This window comes from Manis pentadactyla, chromosome 2 (assembly GCF_030020395.1).
Source record: "Manis pentadactyla isolate mManPen7 chromosome 2, mManPen7.hap1, whole genome shotgun sequence".
Classification (NCBI taxonomy): Eukaryota; Metazoa; Chordata; class Mammalia; order Pholidota; family Manidae; genus Manis; species Manis pentadactyla.
Window position 1 is genome coordinate 959076 of NC_080020.1, and position 23789 is coordinate 982864.

Below are 23789 nucleotides of genomic sequence, written 5' to 3' on the forward strand. Positions count from 1 at the left end.
AAACTACCAGCAACATTCTTCAATGAACTGGAACAAATAATTCAAAAATTCATATGGAAACACCAAAGACCCCGAATAGCCAAAGCAATCCTGAGAAAGAAGAATAAAGTAGGGGGGATCTCACTCCCCAACTTCAAGCTCTACTATAAAGCCATAGTAATCAAGACAATTTGGTACTGGCACAAGAGCAGAGCCACAGACCAATGGAACAGACTAGAGAATCCAGACATTAACCCAGACATATATGGTCAATTAATATTTGATAAAGGAGCCATGGACATACAATGGCCAAATGACAGTCTCTTCAACAGGTGGTGCTGGCAAAACTGGACAGCTACATGTAGGAGAATGAAACTGGACCATTGTCTAACCCCATATACAAAAGTAAACTCAAAATGGATCAAAGACCTGAATGTAAGCCATGAAACCATTAAACTCTTGGAAGAAAACATAGGCGAAAACCTCTTAGACATAAACATGAGTGACCTCTTCTTGAACATATCTCCCCGGGCAAGGAAAACAACAGCAAAAATGAGTAAGTGGGACTATATTAAGCTGAAAAGCTTCTGTACAGCAAAAGACACCATCAATAGAACAAGAAGGATCCCTACAGTATGGGAGAATATATTTGAAAACGACACATCCGATAAAGGCTTGACGTCCAGAATATATAAGGAGCTCTCACGCCTCAACAAACAAAAAACAAATAACCCAATTAAAAAATGGGCAGAGGAACTGAACAGACAGTTCTCCAAAAAAGAAATACAGATGGCCAACAGACACATGAAAAGATGCTCCACATCGCTAATTATCAGAGAAATGCAAATTAAAACTACAATGAGGTATCACCTCACACCAGTAAGGATGGCTGCCATCCAAAAGACAAACAACAACAAATGTTGGCGAGGCTGTGGAGAAAGGGGAACCCTCCTACACTGCTGGTGGGAATGTAAGTTAGTTCAACCATTGTGGAAAGCAGTATGGAGGTACATCAAAATGCTCAAAACAGACTTACCATTTGACCCAGGAATTCCACTCCTAGGAATTTACCCTAAGAATGCAGCAATCAAGTTTGAGAAAGACAGATGCACCCCTATGTTTATTGCAGCATTATTTACAATAGCCAAGAATTGGAAGCAACCTAAATGTCCATCAATAGATGAATGGATAAAGAAGATGTGGTACATATACACAATGGAATACTACTCAGCTATAAGAAAAGGGCAAATCCAATCATTTGCAGCAACATGGATGGAGCTGGAGGGTATTATGCTCAGTGAAACAAGCCAAGCGGAGAAAGAGAAATACCAAATGATTTCACTTATCTGTGGAATATAAGAACAAAGGAAAAACTGAAGGAACAAAACAGCAGCAGAATCACAGAACTCAAGAATGGACTAACAGGTACCAAAGGGAAAGGGACTGGAGAGGATGGGTGGGTAGGGAGGGATAAGGGGGGGAGAAGTAGGGGGGTATTAAGATTAACATGCATGGGGGGGTGGGTAGGAGAAAAGGGAGGGCTGTACAACACAGAGAAGGCAAGCAGTGATTCTACAACATTTTGCTATGCTGATGGACAGTGACTGTAAAGGGGTTTATAGGGGAGACCTGGTATAGGGGAGAGCCTAGTAAACATAATATTCGTCATGTAAGTGTAGATTAGTGATAGCAAAAAAAAAAAAAAAAAAAAAAAAAAAAAAAAAAGGGCAGTTCCTGTGTGGTAACCTCCAACGAGTTCTACACAAGGGTATTAAGGGCATATAAAAGTGTAGGCAAAGGGTCTGTTTGTGTTTATACAGAGGATCAAAGCCTAATTGGGCTACCCCGAAAATGAACTAAGATACGATATGAAAAAGAACTTCCAACATCTGCACCCTCTGGAAGACTCATGCCAGAAGATGATCATCAAAAAACCCCAACAAAGATCCACGCACTGCTACAGCTGTAGATGCACTCATCCCACCAGTTCCTGGACCTGCCATGGGAATGAGGAAGGAGATATCGAAGCTGGCCTGTGCATACAGTAAAACAACAAAATTGGACTGGATCTATACTGTTGGAACTCAACCAAGAATTTGGAGAAGTGCAAATTGTAGCGCTCCAAAGTCTTACAACTACAAACTATTTATTGTTAAAAGAACATATGGCATGTGAACAGTCCCCAGGAATGGGTTGTTTTAATTTGTCTGATTTCTCTCAGACTGTTCAAGTTCATTTGGACAATATCCACCATATCATAGATAAGTTTTCACAAATGCCTAAGGTGCCTAACTGGTTTTCTTGGTTTCACTGCAGATGGCTGGTAATTACAGATATGCTTTGGTTATGTAACTATACTCCTATTATGTTAATGTGTGTGTGCAATTTAAGTAGTAGCTTAAAACCTATACATGCTGAAGTTACTCTACAAGAAGATATATCAAAGAAATAATCAATCTTCCCATGTTTTCTTCCGCCTGCTACTTCTATAGCTTTTCTTCTTCCTTCCTAATTACAACCCTTAAATAGAATTCGTGCCTCATATCAAATTTACCGAGTATCATAATTCTTCCAAGTGGTAAAGATACCTCAAGACAAATGCTGGGCATAGAAGCCACAGGGCATAAATATGCAAAGAAGTAAAAAGCTAACTTTCTCAAACAATAAGGCTTCTCTCTCACTTACCAACTTTACATTTCCTTGTATGGCCCTGGAAGATGACTGGTTAGCCAGAGACGGGTAAGATTCCTCAAGGGAGGAACAACCTAAGACAGGCACAGTCGCAGGGGGGCCATCAGGTGAGAAATTGGGGATCAACAGAGGTGAGGCTTAGAACCTCACCCCCCCGTTCTGAGAGAAATCTTCTGCATACGTGGATGTTTTATTGCCCTGGTCTAGCTTGGATTAACACATAGTCTACAGGCACACACCTGATCATCTACATGTGCTCTCTTACAACACTAAACTATGTTTTCTACCTTTATCTTGTATCTACCTACCACTTCAGCATTTTATTAAAAATAATAATAATAAAGAGAGAAATGTGGTATCCACATATAAATCAAGTATAAAAACCAAATGAGTATTCATATTTGAACTGACTGTTTATAGTTCATAATGCATGAGCAAAACCGAAAGTTTCTGTGATGACTGCCCTTGTACTGTTCACTATGTAACTTATTCATTATGTAAGAATTTGTTCTACATGTAAAAACTTGTTTGTTATGCCTCAGAAGATTGGAGACTGACAAAAATTAGGCTTGGGGTGGAATAATGATTGTGCATTGAGCATTGACTCCCCTATACAGAATTTTATTGTCGTTAACAACCATTTGATCAATAAATATGAGAGATGCCCTCACAAAAAAAAAAAAAGGACAGACTTCCAATGGTAAAATAAATTAGTAACCGGGATGTAAGGTATAGCATAAGGAATATAGTCAAGATATTGTAACAGCCTGGTAGGGTGATAGCTGGAACCTAGAATTATGTATATAAATGTTCTACCACTGTGTTGTACACTTGAAACTCATGTAATGTAATACTGTGTGTCAACTACCCTTCAATAAAAAATAATAATTAAAAAAAAAAAAAAAAAAAAGAAATAAGAAAAATGTCAGGTTCTAACAAATAAGAAGCTATTATATGTTCCTTTCAGAGTATAGTATTTTTCAGTAATGTAAGAAATGAATATCTCTCATATTCTTCAGTATTTCTAGGCTATGTGCTCACATGGAAAAAGTTATTATGCTCATTATTACAAGGAATTTTTTATGAGGGAACCACCAGAGAGGAAAACCTGCCATTCTATTTTACAGCCACACCACTAGAGTAATGCCCTGGCCACCACGTGCACCCCCACTCCAGTTTAGGGCAGCGCCAGGGTGCCCGAGCTCCTGGCTCCTGCGCAGTCAGGCAGCGAGGGGGCCGCCATCAGCTGTGGTCCTGGGCACCGGGTCACCACCCCCATTTTACACATGAGGAGACTAGCACTTAATGATGTAGGCGATTTGCCCAGAATCTGTGAATTTAAATTTCCAAAGGGAAAAAAATAATTTTAAATTCTGCTCCTGTAGTCTAATTAGATCTGTGTTCAAGAATTTTAAAAATGTCATTGAGGTTTTTTAAACCCCATTTATTTCTCTGTTATTGTCAAGGTGGGAAGTAGACAGCAGTTAAGAAAATATGGTTAATATTTGCAAACAGTATGATATTTTCCACTCTTCAAATTATGTCTATTATTTGAAGGTCAATTAATTTGCCTTTTTCATTTCCCTTTGGTCTTTATAGTAGTTGACTTTATGGTACATTAAATTTGGGGGAAAAAATGGGCAAGACTTTTATTCTCGGAGCCAGTGTTTTTCCCTCAGGGACTTCAGACTGTTCTTTCCACCAGAGCGCGGTGCACGCCCCCCTGGCTTCTGCCTGTGCTGGTGGCAGTGTGGTCTCTGTAACTGACCCCGGCTGCGTGTCCCCTCCCAGGTGGGGTGACCGCTCTCTGCTGGGACCCCGGCCGGCAGGTGTTGTTCTCCGGCAGCTCCGATCACTCTGTCATCATGTGGGACATCGGTGGGAGAAGAGGAACGGCCATCGAACTCCAAGGACACAAGTAAGGCTTTTGTGAAGAACTCCCTGTCTCGGGGTAGGACCACCGACCCAGGCCCCTGGGGTTCATGTCTGCACGTGAGTGTGTTTGTTTACACCCCATCTGATGCCAGACAGGATAAGAGCACTTGCAAAAGCCATAAAATAAAATAATGGTAGCAAATAAATAATAGGTAAAAATTAGAACCAGGGAGAATAGAGGAGTAAAAATTTGAGAGAAAGAGCTTAAAAATGCAAACCATGAAGACCTGTAGAATTGAGTTCAAATGTGGCTTCAAGATGCCTGGCAGCTTACAGCAAGGGGAGAGAAAATACCCTTACACGTACATTTTGTACTTCGCCAAATATTTATTGAGTACTGGCCTCGGTTCACATCAGGCTCCTCGTTCTTAAGGGACGGGTGCAAAGGGCCTCCCAGGCATTAGCTAAAAAGAAGATTCTGGGCCTCGTCCTCGGGGACAGCAGTCCAGTCGGGCGCTGCCGGCTCCCGTGTTAACACGCTTCCCGCGCTCTCTGCTGGTGACCCTCAGACCAGCCTCATTTGTCCTTTGCAGCCTGCAGTCCCCGGGGGCAGAGGCTGATCGTGCGCACAAAATAACTTGAGATCTGCTTTAGCAGTCTGCAGCCAACCCGAATTGTTTTAAGCTGGTAAAGTTCTCAAAATGATGGAGAGAGTGTCCAGACAGGCATAAACCGGCAGGAAGGCCCCTGAGAATGGGCTGCTTTTAAGTAACACTGACTCTTCTGTAAATCTGCCTGGGAATACTAGTTTTACAATATTCTCCTAAGTAGTTAAATGTACAGTTTGGGATTACCAGATATGAGATAATTCAATTCTGGGGGGCCCAGGCACAGATTACAATTTTTGTATTAGAAGCAGCTAGTAAGCCCTCCGCTCCCACGGCAGGGGCCAGACCGGTCGTCTGGGGCCACGGAGATCCCGCCCTCAGCGCGCTGGAGGAGGCCCTCCTGGGCGCTCGTCCCCACGGCGAGGGAACACGCGGGAGCTCGTGCACAAGGCGGTGGCCCCATCCGTGTACGTGGAGAGACAGAAGCCAGGGTCCCGTGCGGGATCATTCGGTCGTCGCCTGGCCTGCCAGGTGATTCTTGCCACCTTGGGCGCCAGGGACAGAGCAGGTTTTGAGAGAAGAGCCGCAGTGCCAGCTGGAGTCGCCCTGAGGAGCTCATAGCCAGTTTTATCTTTACACAATGGCTAAAAAAGACCGTGAGCACTCTTGCGTGGCGCACCCACAGGGTGGTGAGGTGTACCGTGCCGGCCACCGGCACCACTGGGTGCTGAGTGCCCTCGTGCAGAACGTGGTCCTGGGAAACTCGCACCCACAGTTTGGAAAGAAAGGGAAAGCTACAAAGTTAGGCTACAGTCTCTCCGTCTCAGGAAAACAAAACCTAAACTAAGATGTCTTCCAGCTTCGGAGAAGTACAGACGTGGCCTTTTGGAAAACAGAGCAGACCACACTCAGAGTCCCTCCTGGTAGGGTCATGACCTTTGAACTTGGTGGCACAGGCAGACTGGCGACATCGGGAGCCACCAGTCAGAACCGGCTTTAAACGAGAATGGCAGAAGGCCTTTGCCTGGTGCTTTATTTAATGCAAGTTTAGGAATAAAGTAACTGAAGGGCTCCATGTCCCCAGGCCTCAGCCTGAGCAGGGCTGCCCTGGTGTCCCGGAGCCAGAAGTAGACGTCCTGGCATCAGTTGGTGTCACTGTTAGCGTGGGTCTGAGCACCCGGGGTTGGGGCAGGGCGGCCCCAGAGCTGCTGGAAGGACGAGGGTGGGATTCACAGAGAAGGCGTGGGGAGGAAGGAGAGGTCGTAGGCCCGCGTTCCCGGCAGCCATTCCTTTACCCTCGACGTCGGCCACTGGGTTGTGTTCACTAATTCTTAAATTTGAATAATGCCTAATATTTTGTCAAAGAGCTTTCAAAGTACATAGATACCTCAGTTTAATCTTATAATCCCTATGAAAGAAAGAAGCCAGATACAATATTCTAGATGAGAATACCGAGCTGCTGTTCTCCAAGTCCCCCAGCTGGTAGCTTAGGTCTCCCGAACCTTAGCTCGTTCCCGCAGAGAAAGCTGTCGGAACCGTCTCTGCATCCAGCACTGGGCAAGGTAATGGCGATGCAACGTGGTCCCCTCTGTCCCCACGGCGTTTTGTGCCCCTTTTCTGCTTCAGGGGCCAGACTTCCTGCTTGGGGCCCGTGGCAGCCCCATGTTCTCCTACCGCCCCTCACTTTCCACCTCTCTCAGGGCGACTGATGGGGGTCAGAGCCCCAAACCGGGGTGCGTCGGTGAGCCCGGGCTCCGGGCAGCACAGTGAGCAGAGATCCTGCCCATCCAGGGGAGACCCCCTGCCCCTGGCGTGGGGGCCGCCCCACGTGTCTGCTGTCCCGCGTCCTGGGGCTTCACACCGCCCCTCAGCAGAAATAGGGCAGTTTTGCAGCCCGTTTGCTTCGGTGCGCAACACTCCCGTCAAGGCAGAGATGGCTGATGGCAGGGGTGTCTCCGAGGCCAAGAGAAGCCGTAAGAGCGACTGCCGGACAGCGTCGTGCGCCCTTGGGGCGCGTGGGAGCCGCCGCCCCGCCGAGCGAGCGTCCACGGATCCACGGCAGCGCGGGTGGGCGTCGCGGAGCAGGGCCCCAGGCCCGCCGGGTCGGAGCCCCTCGCGGTGCGCGAGCTCCCCGGGGCCGGTCCGATTCTCAGAGCCCATCGTTTCCTGACCGAGGATCATCTTTCCTCCTGATAGTGTTTCTGAGGCTTGGAAGGCCCGGCGGACGTCGGTTTACTGGAGACGTGACTTAAAGCCCCGGCGGGGCTGCGCCGTCCCTCCTGGTGGCACCTTCCCCAACAGTGGGATCCGCGGGCCGCATGGTACTCGGCCCCGGCCCCGGCCCTTGGTGCACGGGGCCTGTGAATTTGCTTCCTTTCCCGCAGTCTGAGCTCTCGGTTTCTCTCTCCCCACTCCTACTGTGTGCAAGACTTCTGCTAAAAACATCCTCAGAGCCTTTTGGGAAGAAATAGGCTGTTAGGGATCAGATGCTCCTCGGGAGAGGGAGACCCGGGGCCTCTCCTTCCCGCAGCAGGCGCGTCCCGAGCGGGCAGGACGGAGGGAGGGCGAGGGTCAGCGTGTGTGAAGACCTTCTCCCTGTGGCTCTAGGGAATCACGAGGCCAGAAGGGAGGAGATGCCTTTTCTGTTTCTAATTTAGCTCCACACGCAACAGCCCGAAGTGTTGGAGGTCAGAGCCCCCACGGCAGGCGGACCTGTCAGAGGGAGTTGCCGTGCGGCCTGGGCCCTGCGTGCCGGCCTCTGGGTCGGCCTGGCTCCGCCCGGGCTCCGGAGGCTGTGGAAGGCACGCCATCCCTCTGGCCCTTAGCTTCCGAATCTCTGAGGCAAGGAAGATGCTGGGAAGGAAAACCCTCAAAGGTTGTCAAAAACCATAGATGATATAGTGCACGTAAAATCATCAGCCCAGAGTAGGGCTAACACATGGCAGTCGTTACAATTATTCTTAACAAAAATTGTAATAAGATGGCAAGTTTTTGGATATAAGTACTTTTTCTCTCTGAGCATCGTGTTTCCAATAGAAATAACGGCACACACCCCTACTCTCTCTATTCAGAGTCCATCTAGCAGGTGAGTCCCGGACCCATCCTAGCACCACCCTTGGCATCGGGCACCTGGGGTCCCAAGGTGACTAAGGAGACAGTCCCTGCGCTGCGCACCGCGCCTGCGCTGGGGGACGGAGGCGCCCTGAGGGTGGGCTGCCGCCTGCTTCGCTGGAAGGCCGAGTCACTCCTGAGGTGGATCTAGGAGAGGAGTAGATTGTCAGGATCAGGGGGGGACCCGAAACAGAAGGGTTTTCGGGAACTGCCCGTGGGCTCATCTGAACGGCACCCGAGCTGGTCAGCAGGATTTTGCTGTCTTAGGCCAGTCCTTCCAGGAGGGAGTCCCTGAGAGCAGGTTCAGACTGGCTGTGGTCCCCAGAAGAGGCAGACCCTTCTTAGCATCCCTTTGGTGTGGAAGGACCCCAGGTATCAATTATGCAGAGACCACACATGTGTAGATGACTCATGGGCCTTTTCTGGGCCTTGGAGGTTTTAGGAAACTTAGGAATATGACAGTTCTGAATATAAGCAAGTGGGACCTCTGGTAGCAGATGCATAACTCATTACATTTTTAACCAAGAAATCTAGAACTTTTCATCAAAAAAATGGAAGGTGCTATACACTTAAATCCTGCTGCTCCCACACTCACACCCCGGCACCCCACCATACACACACACACACACACACACATACACACACACTCTCTCTCTCTCTCTCTCTCTCTCTCTCTCTGAGTTGAGATTTGGGCAGATGTTAGCCTATATCTGAAAATGTGTTTCTATAAAAAGGGTAACAGCTTCTCTACCCTTATTCTTTAAGAAGCATCAAACAAGACTGGCCTCCTGGACCTGCTGCCTGTGCAGTTACCCAGCATCCCGTGCTTGGAAGGGCCCCGTGCTAATGCCCTGCTCTCACCATCTTGTAATTCTAGGGCTGGTGAGAAAGGCAGGAAGGCTGTCCCACTAAGCGTAGCCTTTGTAGGTGGCCAGTTCTGGGGGCCGTGAAGAGTGGGTGTTTTGTGCACTGGGAGAGCATTAGCATCCTAGCACATGGAGCTCCCATCTGTGAAACAATAACTAGTTCTGAAATGTTTCTAGTATAAAATGCTACATTATGTCAGGTGAAACATGAGTGCAAGAAGGTATCTTCTGTTCTTTATAATCCTTCATGTGTGAGGTGGGGAAGTTTCCATACCTCATTTTTAACAGCCAGGTGGTTATATCTTGAACCCTCCCATCCAGAGGCCCCTGAGCAGCCCCTGAGCAGTGTTCTCACGGAGCTTGGAAGCCGGCAGCCTGTGCCCTCTGCTGTGCTGGAATATCAGCAGTGCCGGAGTCCCGTGAATTACGTATCAGTCGCCGCTGGCTGTGCTAGTGATGCAGTTCCTCTTCGCCAAATTTGCTTTTACAGGACCTGATACGTGTCAAGATGCCTCAGCAAATGAAATGTAGTTCAGATCATTGGGTTGCGAGTCTGTTCAGCTAGATGGATTTTCCTTCTTGCCATTGAATGTCAAAATGGTGGCATTCCGTACTTTAAATGTCTGAAATCACACCCAGGAGGGATAGAAAGCAATTAACTTTTTTTAATGAGTACATATCAACAATTTTGTATTAGTCATTAATAAAGGAGTGAGAAAGATGTTGCAGTCAGTTCAAAGGAAAATCCAGTGAGTAGACACACAGACGTGGGTGATTGAGAATGCAGAAACGGGTCTGTAGGTAGGTGCAGACCTGGCGACTGGGGGATGAAGGCACAGGGGTCAGTTCATCTTCACTGCAAAGACTGACTTGCAATAATACTGGTTTTCTAAAACTTACAGAGTTAGTTATAAAATAGATGTAAGGCACAGGCCCTATGTAGAATCAAATAGCCCAAAAGGGTCTGTATTCCAGTGAAGAAGAGATACCTGGTAATTTCTTTTTGCCCATTCCAAAGTCTTTCACAATCTATCTGACAGCCCTTCTCCCTGTAATCATAATAATCTTAAAGATTATTCTTGTTCACAGAAGAGGCTTGTCTCACAAGGTTTGGTCTAATTATTGCATTGATGCAGTAAGGAGTGTTAATTAACTATATAGGCTCTCTTGGTTTGCTTTGCAAATATAGAGCCATACAGTATTAGACAGCTATTAAGCCCACAAAATCAACTTCAGCCTGAAGTTTTGATAAGGCATCTTGGGTTGGGCTTTGCAAAACTTCTATTTTGTGCTATACCAGGGCTGGGAAATCAAGCCCAAAAAACTCTGCACCATATTCGCCTATAGTGCTGATAACGCTTGGTTGAATTTCTTGAGCTTCCCTTACATTTGCTAGGGTCCTGAACTGTAGCCTCCTTACCACCTGTAAGGCCAGGACTGAGCCCCAGCCCCCAGCCAGCCAGGCGATCGCAAGGCTGAGCAGCCCATACGTTTATAACCACTCTGCACCCAGACAGCCTGTTTTCCACTTTCAGTACAGTATTCGATGAATTACAGGAGATAGTCAACACTTATTGTAAAGTGGGCTTTGCGTTAGGTTATTTTGCCCAGCGGGAGGCTAATATAAGTGTTCTGAGCACATTTAAGGTGAGTTAGGCTAAGTTATGGTGTTCAGTAGGTTATGTGTATTAAATGGATTTTTGACTTCAGATACTTTCAACTTACTGTGGGGTTTACCAGGGTGTAACCCCATCCTAAGTCCAGGAAAATCTGTATCCAATTTATGTAAGCCCTTGTTTATCTTTATAAAACAAACAGAACATGTTTTATAATTTAAAAGGTGCTATAATCTAATTTATTGATACTCTCTTGAAATGGAGTATTTATTTCATATACAAGAGGTAAAGGCCTTTCTGGTTGTAGACACGGACATAAAGAGCTTAATAGCTTCTGTCCATAGCTTCAGCCACAGGACAAAAGTAACCACAAAAGGTCGCTGGTCCAGATTTCAAAGAGCTGTTCTCCTTCCCAGTGGGCACAGAACTCTTAATTGTTTTGAGTTCAAAATAGAAAAATATTCAAGATAAAACAATCAGGAAACCAGATTCTCTATTCTCTCACCCAACAGAAAATGGATCTCTGTAATCTTTTATTAGCGATCACCAAATTGTCAGACCTCAAAACTGAAATTCTCCATCATGGTCGACACAAAGAGAGCATGCCTTGTCTGCCATGTGAAACTAGAAAGAAAATAAAACACAGAATAGGAATGAAAACTAAAGAAATAGTCAGTGCAACTCAAACCTGCTGCTGCTGTGAAATCACTCTTAAGAGCCCAGAAAGACGTGTGTGTGGACACGAACCACTAGGGGGCTTGGCACCTTGGGCACCGGCTTACCTGCCTGTCAGGCACGTCCAGTGGGCACCTCAACGGATGACCTGCACAGCTCTTAAAGATGCTTTTTTAAAAGGTAAAATCATGACTTGAAGAAATACAGCATGAACATGTATCACAGATATCATTTAATTAATCAGGAAGGAGCTGGTGAGGTATCACAACTAGTTCAGCAAATCAGCTTTTTTTCTTAAGTGTTAGAAACAGTGACCTCCTCTTCCTGGGGCCTCAGCACCTCCAATGAGCAGTTGACTTACTCAGAATCGGGAGCCCCCGCCCGGCCGTGAGCTCGTCCACGGATCCGTCTGATTCCCAAGGTCGGGGCTCGGGACTCGGGGCTGAGCCTGGGCATCGATCAGCTCTGGGGGCCTCACACCTTAGGGGTTTCACCTGCTGTCCCTGATTCGTGGTGTCTTTCGCAGTGACAGAGTCCAGGCCCTCTCCTACGTGCAGCACACGAGGCAGCTAATCTCCTGTGGCGGCGACGGTGAGATCGTCGTCTGGAACATGGACGTGGAGAGGCAGGAGGTAGGTGTCAGCAGGCTGGGCTGGGCGGGCGGCTCTGGCTCTGCTGAGAAGCACCTTGGCCTCCCCTCCTGTTCACTCCTTACTTCTCTGATTAAACCGTGAACGAAGATGTATGTCAAAATAGAAAATTCTAGTGTAAAAGGAGCTTCCTTTTTTGGACGTCTCACAAATTGGCGTGTAACACTAATAGCGTAGAGATGTTCCTAAAACTCGTTGTACTGTCCTACAGGTGAGAAGGAACCACCCATTTCAGGTACTTAGCCCTTTGGTGTCCAGCACCCTATAAAAACAGACACTCATGTGCTTTCTGTTAGAGTGAAATGGTGACTAGCGCATGATAAACGGTATTTGATGGAGTAGGAATCTTAGTTTGGTATTAATAGAAATAGTAGAAATAATTATTTGGGGGCTTCGTTACGAGTCATGTTCTAAACAGCTTTTTAGGTATAAATATATACTGTTATTTTTTAGGCATGTATTTGTTTTATCATAACATTTTTTATGAGCTTTCTTTTTCATCTTTGAGCAACTTAACAACTGATGTGTCTACTGAATATACCCTTTGAAGTCACCGTTTTCTCATTTCCCTGGAACTGGCAGGGGTAGGCTGCCCCTTAGATAGAGCACGATTCTTCTAACTCGTTCCGCGCAGGACGCGCAAGTCAGGCAGAAAACAGCTCTTGCGGAGGACAAGGGCATTCGCCAGCTTTCCCCAGGGCCCCCGCCCCAGCCGCCCCTCAGCAGTCACCGGCACCCACGATGGGATGCCTCTCCGTTGCCAGTAATTAGATGCTTAAGAAGACTAAAGCTTGCTTTGCTCAAACTGCAAATCCGGGCGTTCTGTTAGTAACTAATTAAAATGGCCCTTATTGTTAGGAAGGGGCTGGTTGTAGAATATTGCTTTGAAAGTACCGCTTGGCCCCTTCAGCATAAAGGCAGGGAGGTGGGTCCGAGTGTGCCGGCCTCACAAGCCAGGCTGTCCACGTGATGGGCACTTCCGAGCAGAGCCTGCTCTGGGCAAGGGGCAGCCCCACCTGGCCTGGGCCTGGCTGCCTCCCAGGCCTTCCTGACCAGACCAGGGAGCGGCACCCCAGGCTCTTTGCCCTCGGTGCACCCAGCCTCCAGCCTTGATGGACACAGGCCCAAAGAGGGTGACCGTGTAGTTTCCGGGGACAGAGCCGGGTGGTCAGTGACCGTCCAGGTGGTCGCTTCAGGTGCGCCCTTTGGCCCGGAGCTGTGTGGGCACTTGGTGTCGTGACTATTTCAGATCTTATGGAGCAGTACAGAATACTAATGCTTCCTAAACAAACAGTGATGTTTCCATCTGTTTCTCGAAAGTGTCGTAACTATAACCCTAAGTCCCCCGAGACGTGTCTGTGTGACGGGTCACCTCAGGAGGCCCGAGACACGTAATGAGCAGGTGACAGACTTTTGGAAGAAAAGACCGGAGAAAACATGAGAAAACTATCATGTGGTACAAATGATTCAGTTGCACTTGATACAAGGCTTAACATTAGCGCTGGGTGTTCAGGAGGGAGCGTCACCACCGTTGGCCCACATCCTCAGCGAAGGGGCTGTGGGAGGAGAGAGTGCTGACAGACGGACAGGGTCGGGATGTGCTCACTGGAGCAAGGGCCTCCGGGAGGAAGGGCCAGGCGAGCCCGGGGCCACAAGCAGTGTCGGTGCTCCCAGGCGGTGGGCACGGGCCAGCGGCCACCGGGGCCGAGGGCGTGGGCGGGTGGCCGAGGACCCTGAGAGGCCCAGCACGGGGCAGGTGGACACCCCAAGGTCAGCGTGTTTATACAGTGAATGCAATGCATTTTTTCAAAAATCGTACCGTTGTTTGTAAGTATACGTAGTACATATTCTCTGTAGCAAAGTTACTGGGTACCAGTTACAGGCCGGAATGCCACCCTTCACGTGCTGGCGAGTCCTGCCTCCCAGTTTCTCTGGGAATACACATTTGTGAAGTATTTTTTGTGTTTTTTTCCTGCAAAAATGGAATCGTACTACATGTACTGTCTGATTTTTTCCCCCCTTCCTGGTCCTTAGCGACACCCACTGTGGTGCAGTCGAGAATCCAAATATATGTCCTAAGTCTGAACACGTCCTGTGAAAGATGGGAAAGGGTGTGTGTGTGTGTGTTAAAGCCTCCTTATAAATCTTCCTGATCGACCTGCATCATTAGCATTCTGAAAAATCGCAACATAGATACGACCTTTAGGGGTAAAATGGTCTTTAGGTAAAAGCGTTATGTTATTAAATTTGTCTTGAGACTGACTAGGGCACAAAAAGGGCAAATCAAAGCTTAGCTTCTTTTCTTTGGTTTTAATAAAAGAAACCAAGAATCACAACTCTGAAATACCACCTTTTTACTCTTCTTTTGGATGCACTGTGTAGCTTTAGGTTCATTTCTGCTTGAAGGTAGGAGGACAGACGAGTCCCCAGATCCCTCCCTGCAGGCCTCGCTCAGGGGGGTTCCATCCACAGCGACAGGCCTTCCCGGCCTCGGCTCTGCCGCCGCCCCACGTGGGTCTCGAAGCACAACAGGCTGTCACTTTCTGCAGCCTGCTTCATCCCAGGCCCCTTCTCAGTGAGCGCCCCGAGTCGAGCTGGAGCCACCGTCCGCTCCGGAGACCCTGGGTGGGTGTGTGCTCCACGTTCCTTGGGCTCGGGGACACAAGGAGAGGGGAGCTGCCCCAAACAGTGGCTTCCGGGGAGCCATGCATGGAACTCGGGGGCATATGAGGAGTCACTGTGTGTGTGATCTGCCAAGATTCGCTGAAGGCCTTTAGGCTTGACACATCGTTTAAACCTGTGTGAGCCTTCAGAGTGCTCGTGACAGGGCGCCAGGGAAGAAGCCAGGGTATTGTGTGACCCGCAAGGCAGGGAGCATAGGCCTCACACCTGCCAGGCCCTGCCACTGGCAGGCAGGTAGCTTCTGAGTGCCTGTGGCCAGGCTGCGCCCCTGCGACACAGGTAGTCGTGTACATGTGTGACGTGCAGTTACGTGTAACAGCACAGCCAGAGCAAGCAATGCTGCTCACGATCAGAGCGTAGAGACAAGTCCTACACCCTCAGCGTGGCTGTGAAGCCCGTGTGGTGTGGCCCGGCCTCCCCCCACAGCCCTGAGCCCCGGCCCGGGCCACGCGGCACCCACAGCGCTCTCCTGCTCAGGCCTTCGCACGCACACTCATGTGAACGATGTGAGTAAACGATGCTCTTGTGTTTAGTCCCCACTGATAGACTGTAAGCCCCTTGATGGTAGAGATCCCCTTCACTCACCGCTGCATCCCCAGGGCTTGACGCCTGGCCGGCGTGCGGTGAGTGCTTCTGAGGTGGCGGGCTGAGAAGTCACCTCTCGGTTCGTCCTGGTCCTGTGACCTCCGTCCGGTCGGCGGCCGTTCTCCTCATTGCCACTCACTCTGTGTGTCTCATTTCACAAGACCCCTGAGTGGCTAGACAGCGACTCCTGCCAGAAGTGTGAGCAGCCTTTCTTCTGGAACTTCAAGCAGATGTGGGACAGTAAGAAGATTGGCCTCAGGCAGGTGGGTGGCACGACGCTTCACCCCAGCCCAGCAGTGTGGAGTTTGTGATCTCAGGAGAAACCGCCCCAGGCGGGAGTCGTGGGCTGGGGACACTGCCCGGGAGTCGCTGTGTGGCTGCACGTTCGTTGCCTTTCTCTGCTGCCGCTCATTCCTGCAGGGCCGGTTTCTGCACTGACTTGTTCCCGGTAGATAAGGGACGTGACTGCAGAATTCTAGTGGCATCTCCGGAAATACAGCTTCAAATGAGAGGGGGCGTGCTTAGCTCATGTTGGTACCAGACCTTTAAATTATGTCAGTGGTTATTTCTTCTTTTCAGTTTCACTTTCCCTCCTTCTGGCTTCGTTCTAGTTGTTTAGACTGACTCACAATACAACGTTCTCAGTCTGACTGGGTGGTGGGGCTCGGTCCTCCCCAGGGAAATCAGGCGGCAGCCGCCCTGTGGCGGCCTGGCTGCCGGGGGACTCCTGGGCTCGTCCTGCGGGCACGGCCCCTGCTCAGCGCGCCGCCTATGCCTGGGCCTGAGAGCCCCGCACGGCTGGCACAGCCTGGCAGCCTCTGCTCTCTCCCCAGCACCACTGCCGCAAGTGCGGGAAGGCCGTGTGTGGCAAGTGCAGCGCCCGGCGCTCCTCCATCCCACGCATGGGCTTCGAGTTTGCCGTGCGGGTGTGTGACAGCTGCCACGAGGCCATCACGGAGGAAGAGTAAGTCCTGCTGTTGTCGGGCTGCGGGCTGCCCCGGGCCCGGCCCCCTCGGTGAGCTGGCTCCTGCCGGCCGGGGTACGGACGTGCAGGTGGGCAGAGCCTTCCTTTCTACCAGGAGGTTGGTGTTCTTGTGCCACAGAAGGCAGTGCACACAGTGAATTCATCCCTGTGCCCCGGCGGTCCCGAGGTGTGTGCGTGCAGACCGCTTTTGGGGCGGGCCCTTCTATCGGCTCATTGCCTTGAGGGTCGCCCAGGATTCGCTTCTGAGCCCAAGCTGTTTCTTTACAAAGAGCCGAATCGGCCCACGGGTACAGCCGAGCTCTTGACCTGAGAGGCGCGTCCTGCCGTCTTCCCAGCTCACAGTCTTGCCTGTTGGCCTCGCCCAGTTATCTGGGATGTCAGGTGAACTGCCCTTCAGGGGTCCAAGGAGGACCACACTTCTGGGGGCTCTCTTTAACTGCATACAGCCCCAGGTAGCACTGGGGTGCCCTGCTGTGAGGCCCCAGATATAGACGGAATGCTCTGCTGCAGGTTCCCCTCCCCACGAGTTACGGCAGGACCTCATAGGATGCTTGTCCCCCCAGTTCTCCCACCACCCCCGACCTCTGCACCTGGCGTGCAGCAGAATCATGTTGGGTCCTGTTTGGGTGCCTTAAAAGCTGTGTGTAAATAGAAGCATCCAAAATGCATCAGAGGAAGCCAACATTTAAAGGAAATTCTTGGCAGATTAATAAACCATAGCATTCTCTTATAAATAACCCTAATTGTATGTTTCCATTCTTACTTATCCACATCAAATACAAATTAAGAAGTCCTTGCATAAGTAAGCATTTACGTTCATTATTTTCCACTCATCATATGTGATGAAATAACAGGAGAGTTCTCGTTGCATCAGAGCTACCAAGAGGCTGTACGGATGCCTGGTTCCATTCTTCATTTTGTAAGACACAGACCCCAAGAGTCTAAGTGACTGTAAATATTTTAAGGTCATCCTTTTTACTGTACTGAAGATCTGTCTCCAGATTTAGCTATAGATGAAAAGAGGAAATAGCCATCCACAGAGAGCCCTGTGCAGAGGCGTGGGGAGCCCCGAAACACTCCTGGAGAGAGCCGGCCGTCCACGTGTCACCCCCTTCCCCAGGTGCTCTTGCTTCTGCCTTGTGTCCTGGAAGCACTGGCCTCTAGAGCACCTGCACATCGGCAAGCCTCTTACCAGAAAGCATAGATCAAAAAACACGAAACACTTAATTATCTAATTGCTTATATATTGTTTTACCTGTTGAAGTGTCAGAACACTACAGAAAAACTAAGCCTGCATTTATACCAGTGAAAAGAGGAAAAGAATGGATAGCCTTCCGATTAGAATGATAGTAGTATCTTAGGCATTTTAAGGAGCATGCTTTTTTAAAAATAGGCTAAGGCAGACTGTTTTCCCAGCAAGTCCTTCTAAGATTGAGCTTAGCAGAAGCACTGTTGTTTTTTTAAGGCTTTGTCAGAAGCATAGGTAGAGATTTGCATAGACTGTATCAGAGCAACTTTTAGCAATTTCATCACCTCCCATTCTGGAGAATATAAGGATCCTCTTACCTTTTTTTAAAAATGATAACAGGTTACCAGGGAATAAAAGTAGATCTGAGGAGCATTCTAAAAGTGAGGCAGTTTTGGCCATTTGGCTAAAAATTAGAGCCTAGTGTCAGCCCAGATCTCCTTCATTTCACTGGTGGAAACTGTCTGTGCCCCTTCCAGACGCGCACCCACGGCCACCTTCCACGACAGCAAACACAACATTGTGCACGTGCATTTTGATGCCACCAGGGGATGGCTGCTGACGTCTGGGACTGACAAGGTCATTAAGGTAGGGTGCCGTCTCATTGTAGAGCCCCTGTGGAAATGGACAGGAGCTGCAAGGCTGTGTGATGTCTGCTCAGAAGGTCACACTCATCAGGGAGCATTTTTGAGGGTGCATTACTGCAAGGCTTGTGCCAAGCACTGGCCCTACACCAGAGACCCAGATTCCCCCTGCAGGGAACAGCTCATGCCCTGGGAGGGAGCATATCTTAAAACGACAGCTAATGACAGGTTACACGTTCAGCAGCTAGAGGAATTATTTCAAGAGGAAGTTGGGCTGGTGGGGGTCTGGCTTCATGAAGGAGGTGGGACTTGAGCCGAGCCTTGAAGGAAAGGACTTGAGTAAACCCGCAAGGGATGAACAGCACCTTTCCCCAGTGAGATGGGCTACTCCCTGAGGGCTGTGCTAGGCCACCGCGGTTCAGTGCCAGCAGAGGCCCGGGACAGGTCACACGTGCGTCCTTCCTGAGAAGCAGGGCGGCAGGCCTCGGCTTCCAGCCCGTCCGGGTGCCTGCTCGGAGGCGGCGGCAGGATGAGGCGGTCAGTCCCTCCGGAAGCTATGAGGCCTCTGTGACTCTGAACAAGTTTAAAGTAAACTCCGGGAGCCTCGGTTCCTTTATCTGAAAATGAGACAAGACACGGAGAGGACACAGCGTGTCCCCCGCACCCGTTTGGCGCCTGATGTGTGTGTTCCCCTCCTTGACTGAATCCAACCCGTCTTTATTCTCCATCCGCTGGGTTAAAATTTCCAGCTGCCACTTCCACGTTTTTGAGGTTTCTGTTGAACTTTTTCATGGAAAAATACTATTTTATAGATTTAGAAACCATGTTAGTGTAGGACTTTGCTGCTTGTGAAAGAGTTCTTGTTTTCCATCATGAGGACTATTTATCCTCAACACAATGTAATTCCAGTCCCTCACATACTTTTCCATTTCACAGCTGTGGGATATGACCCCAGTGGTGTCTTGATGACACGTCAGGCATCATCAGAAAGACAGTATTTACTCAAGAAACGGTGTCCTGTCCCGAATCCTCGCCAGCGCCGTAACGCAGACGTGGGGCAGAGGAGCGGCGGAGCGCAGCTGACCGGCGGGCAGGCGAGCGCGGCCAGGGCCCTGCCACCCACCCGCCTGCACCATCCCAGGGTCCTCCCGACGTGCACGTCCTGGCCATGCGCCCCGGGTCGGATGCCCGCCTGCCCCGCGTACCCACGTGCACTGTGCGCAAAGCCCCTGCCCCCAAGGATGCCCTTCCCGCGGAGGGATGCGGGGTCACCCGAGGGCCGCGGCCGTCGTGCCTGTGTCGCCTGCACCCTTCCCGGACAGATGCCCACGGGCGCCCCAGATGCAGTGAGGCGGGGGCTCCCCACATCGTCGCTATGAAAGCGGATGATCTGACCCCGAGCTTCGCCCCTCGGGGCCCACCGAGCCCTCACGTCTGCGTCCGTCGACACAGATCTCCCGCTCACAACACCGACAGCAAACGAGCCGGCCGCATGTCCTCCACAAGGTGCCCGCGGTGCCCACTCCACACGACGCCACCTCTCCCCGGGCCACGCTCCCCCCGAGGGCCCATGCGGTACCCAGCTCCTCGCCATCTGTGTTTCCTTGCCCTCTAGAAACTTGATATTGGAAGGTTTTTATCTTACATGTGTTTGATCAGAACGCTGCACACTTTCATATGAAAACCGTGTCATCTAGACATTAAAAGGCACTGAACCCCACAGCTCGTGTTGTATTCCTGCTGGGAATGTAGAAAAGGGCTTTAGAAAACGAACCTGAAGAGCCATAATTTTAAGGCAGTCCATCGGACCTGACGAGGTGGCGCGGCCCCGTGAGGCTGAAGGCCTCCCCCAAGCTCACCTCCACCTGGAGGAGCAGCTGAACTGGGCAGCAGGGAAGTGCCCCCAGCCTGCCCCGTCTAAGAGCCTTGCAGCTGCCGCCCCAGGGAACCCTCCATCACCGAGCCTGGGGCGGGGGAGGACCCAGGTTAAATGAAGCCTTCACAGTGCCCTGTTCACTGGGGCTTGACAGCTTTTTGGTGGTGATATTTGAAATCTCCATATTTTTTTCTCTTTTCCCAGAAAGCAGTCTTCCCCTGGCGGCCATGCGTTGCTCCTCTTTGTGGCCGTCCTGAAAGCCCAGGTAGCACAGGTGTCTCCCTGGGCAGGTCATGAGGTGGTGCGGCCGCAGGGGTCCGGTGCGTGTGCCCCACGCAGCCTCCGTGCGGCCGCCTGCACCCCAGGCATCAGGCATCCGCACCCGACCGTGAGGCGAGGTCGTGTGTGTGCGCCTAGGGCACGTCCATCCTGCTGCCCTTGCTGCCCGTCAGATGTCATGGCTACCCGGGGTCTGTTCTGCACAGCGGCTGTGAGCTCTGAAGGGGGATCACATCACACCCACAGTGTCCGGGTGTCTGTGACTTTCTTGCTAGAGCCCGAGCCACCTACTACATCCTCCTCAGTAGAGACCATGTGCGGCAAGAAATGCATCCTTACGGTGAGATTCTGGAGTCGTTTCTTAGGCAGCAGTGACTGACAGGTGCAACCCGGTGCTAAAAATGCACCCACTCGAAGTCAGCTGTTCTTTGTTTAGGAAGGCGAGTCACCGATGTGGTTTCAGACTCCTTTGGTCCCTCGGTTTCCTTGTCTGTAAAATCTGTGACGTTTTGATGAGGATCGAATGAGATAATCCAAGAAACACCATGCAGCCCCGGGCACATGGAAAGTGCCATTTATCATCATCATTATTATTAATTAGTGTATCGCTGTTATTAGTAAGGCATTTCTGGAGCTGGGGTCCCTGGTGTAAACAGCAGTTATCTGGCTGGAAGGTCGGCCCGTTAACTCCAAATAATGGAATGCCAGGCGGCAGCATTCACTGTGTCCTCATGCGGGTCCTTCCAAATGCCCTGCGCTGGGCTCCCACGCCTGCCAAGAGCTCGGGCCACTGCCTGTTTATCACAGCTGATTACCTGGTGACCCAGCTGCCCTGGAGGAGGCAGAATCTGTCCCTGCCTTGTGTCCTGCGGCGCAAGAGAGGCTAAGGCGTGGGTGGGTTTTCATCCGCTAAGGCTCAGCAGTGGCAGCTGCCAGTGGGCACTCAGCGCGGCTCTCGCCCCCTCCCACCAGCCTCCCCCCCTCCAGCCTCCTAATGCCGCCGAATGCTAACAGGGAGCATGCGGGCGGCTTGGGGACCCCCAGACGGCAGCCAGACAGAATCCGCCTGCCTCATGATCACTGCGGCTCCGCGCTCACCTCCACACAGACCCGCCCAGAGGGCAAACCACGGGAATTGGCGCCCCCACCCCCCCAACAGAGGAGGAGAACCGTGCCCAAACTCTCTGACGCGGGTGCTCTGATGTCACAGGCGTGGCCCCCACCGTGTCTCTCGTCTGACCCATCCCCACCTCCACACCCTCGGGGTCGGGCCATAGATTCTGTAAATACTGGCATCCTGTCCCCAGAATGTCAGGAGCCTCCTGGTGCTTGGCTGGGGCCTGGAAACCTATCTAGAGGCCCGGCTGAACTTAGAAAATAGAAAACAACCTACCCATGCTATATAATCGGGCTGAGAAAATATGTTCCATATTAAAAGGGCAGCCAGCCGTTTCCTAGGCCCCAGACAGAGGTGCGGGTCACCCGCTTCAGCTCTGGATCCGCTTAAGGATGACGGCATTTCAGCCTGTCTGCACCTCCGCATCCAAGCAAAGGCCCAAGCAGCGCCCGCAGTGCCCCTGCCGCCCCTCTTTGTGCTGCGCCATCCACTCCAGGGATGGTGAATAAATATCAAAGCCCGAGAATCACTGGGCTTCTCAGAGAGGGTGGGGACATCAGTGACGTTTCCGACACAAACAGGGAATGAAGATGAAGAGACAGCAAGGTCCTCGGAGGCAGACGGATCCATACAGAAGCAGAGTGAAGCCAGCATGTGATCTCAGAGTCAGTCTGTCCGTGTTCTCCGTGAGTGCGAAGATTCCCCAGAGGCCCTCACAGCAGCGCCCGCATGCTGGCCCGGCCCCTGCCTGCATGGCTCACAGCAGTATGGTGACGGTGACGAGGGAGGGAGTGCCCAGGGCTGCTGGCACTGTGTCTGGCTATGAGCATGGCTGTGGGCGCAGGCGGGGCGTGGGTTTGAATCCTGGCTCCTCCACTGGACCTCAGGCAGGTTAGACTGCCTCCCTCAGCCCTGGTTTTCACCCATGACTACAGGCAGGAGTCCCTCATCATAACGTGGTTCAGCGACATAGACGCACTGCGCTCAGTGGTGCCCAGCCTGCAGGAAACACCCAGTGGAATTTTGTGGGATGGTGGATGGGTGGGTCAGCGGGCAGCAGACTGGCTTCACCCCGTGTGGTCCCACAGGGCCCTGCACTTCAAAGGGCCCTGAATTTGGTTTAACACTCTATTGTCACCGTATTGAAATTCTTACTAATTTGTGAGGACGACCCCACAGTTTTGCTCAGCACCGACCCTGACGAGTCGGAAAGGCAGGCCACTGGCGGGACCCCAGGTGGCTGTGCTGTCCCCCAGAGTTACAAGGCAAACCCTGACATGCCCCCACATGGGGATCAAAGTCAGGCAGAAATTAAACCCACACGTCTCAGAGCAAGCTTCCAGGGGTTTGTTCAAAAAACAAATGCAACGTCATCACGGGGGGGTCGGCCATGCTGCTGCCTCCTTGGGGGGACGCATCCGTCACCCACACGGTGAGCTGGGGAGCGGCGAGCACGCACTCAGCCCCCCTGCTCCCCCCACCTCAGCCTCAGTCCTCGGCCATCAGTTGTGATGAGGTAAGTCGGTCTGATTCTCGGGTTCGATGCCAGGGACCCCGCCTGGCTCCCGTGGACTGTCCCGTCTTCTCGCTCCTCGGGGTGCCCAGTGCTTGGGTGGGAAGAGACTGCTGCTTTGTGGACACTCTCAGGGACCCCAAAATCCACACCAACCATGCCACCCATCTCGGGACTTAGGATGATATTTAATTCAGATCCCCATTAAAGCTTGACTTACTATGAGGAAGGGGCCCCTCCTGCCTGAGGGACCACTGCGCTAGTACAGGGGAGAATCTTGGGTTCATTGCATCGCCAAGCTGAAAGGCACCGAGGTAATATACTGCAGACCAGTTCAAGGAGAAATGCAAGAGGTTAAAAGCCGGGTACAGTGGCTCTCAAACTTCAGTACGTATCGGAGTCATCTGGAGGGCCTGGAGAAACTCTTATTTCTCAGCCCTGTCCCAAGATGGGGGCCAAACTGGACTGGACCTTGACCCAAACAGATGTTCTGAAGCACATCAGACACTACAGGTGTCCCCCCCCCGACCCACGGTCTCTCCTTCTAGAGTCTCAGTCACTTGAGGTTCAGAAGGGCGGCAGTGGCCTGATGCCTTGGCCCTCCCCTCACCCCCGCACATGCACATCTGGCATCTCCGTCACCACAGGAGACGGCAGTGCAGCACCACCAGCTTGCGGTGGGACCAGCCGTGTAGCTGTTATGTACACACACACAAGGTTTACCCTCTGTCTGTGTCTACAAAGCTGGCCAGAGTGTTGTCTATGCCCCGCTTACAGTTTTCAACAAATTTCCAGATTGTCTTAGGACCAGACAAGTCCACAGCATGCAGGCAGACATTCTAGATGAGAAA

At 51.0% G+C, this 23789-nt stretch overlaps 1 protein-coding gene across 4 annotated transcripts in view; it reads left to right on the forward strand.

Annotated features, from left to right (window-relative positions):
* Positions 1-19875, forward strand: part of WDFY2 (WD repeat and FYVE domain containing 2) — a 111318-nt gene extending 91443 nt beyond the window's left edge. For 3 of the 4 annotated variants that reach the window (XM_036904849.2, XM_036904848.2, XM_036904852.2), the window contains 6 exons: positions 4462-4588; positions 11948-12053; positions 15500-15601; positions 16172-16302; positions 18049-18157; positions 19090-19875. In XM_036904849.2, coding sequence (XP_036760744.2) covers positions 4462-4588; positions 11948-12053; positions 15500-15601; positions 16172-16302; positions 18049-18157; positions 19090-19119 — 605 coding nt within the window. In that variant the 3' untranslated portion in view covers positions 19120-19875. Of the gene's footprint in view, positions 1-4461; positions 4589-11947; positions 12054-15499; positions 15602-16171; positions 16392-18048; positions 18158-19089 lie in introns of those variants that run through there. The other variant, XR_008992745.1, reaches the window with a different exon arrangement.
* Positions 19876-23789: the final 3914 nt, after the last annotated feature.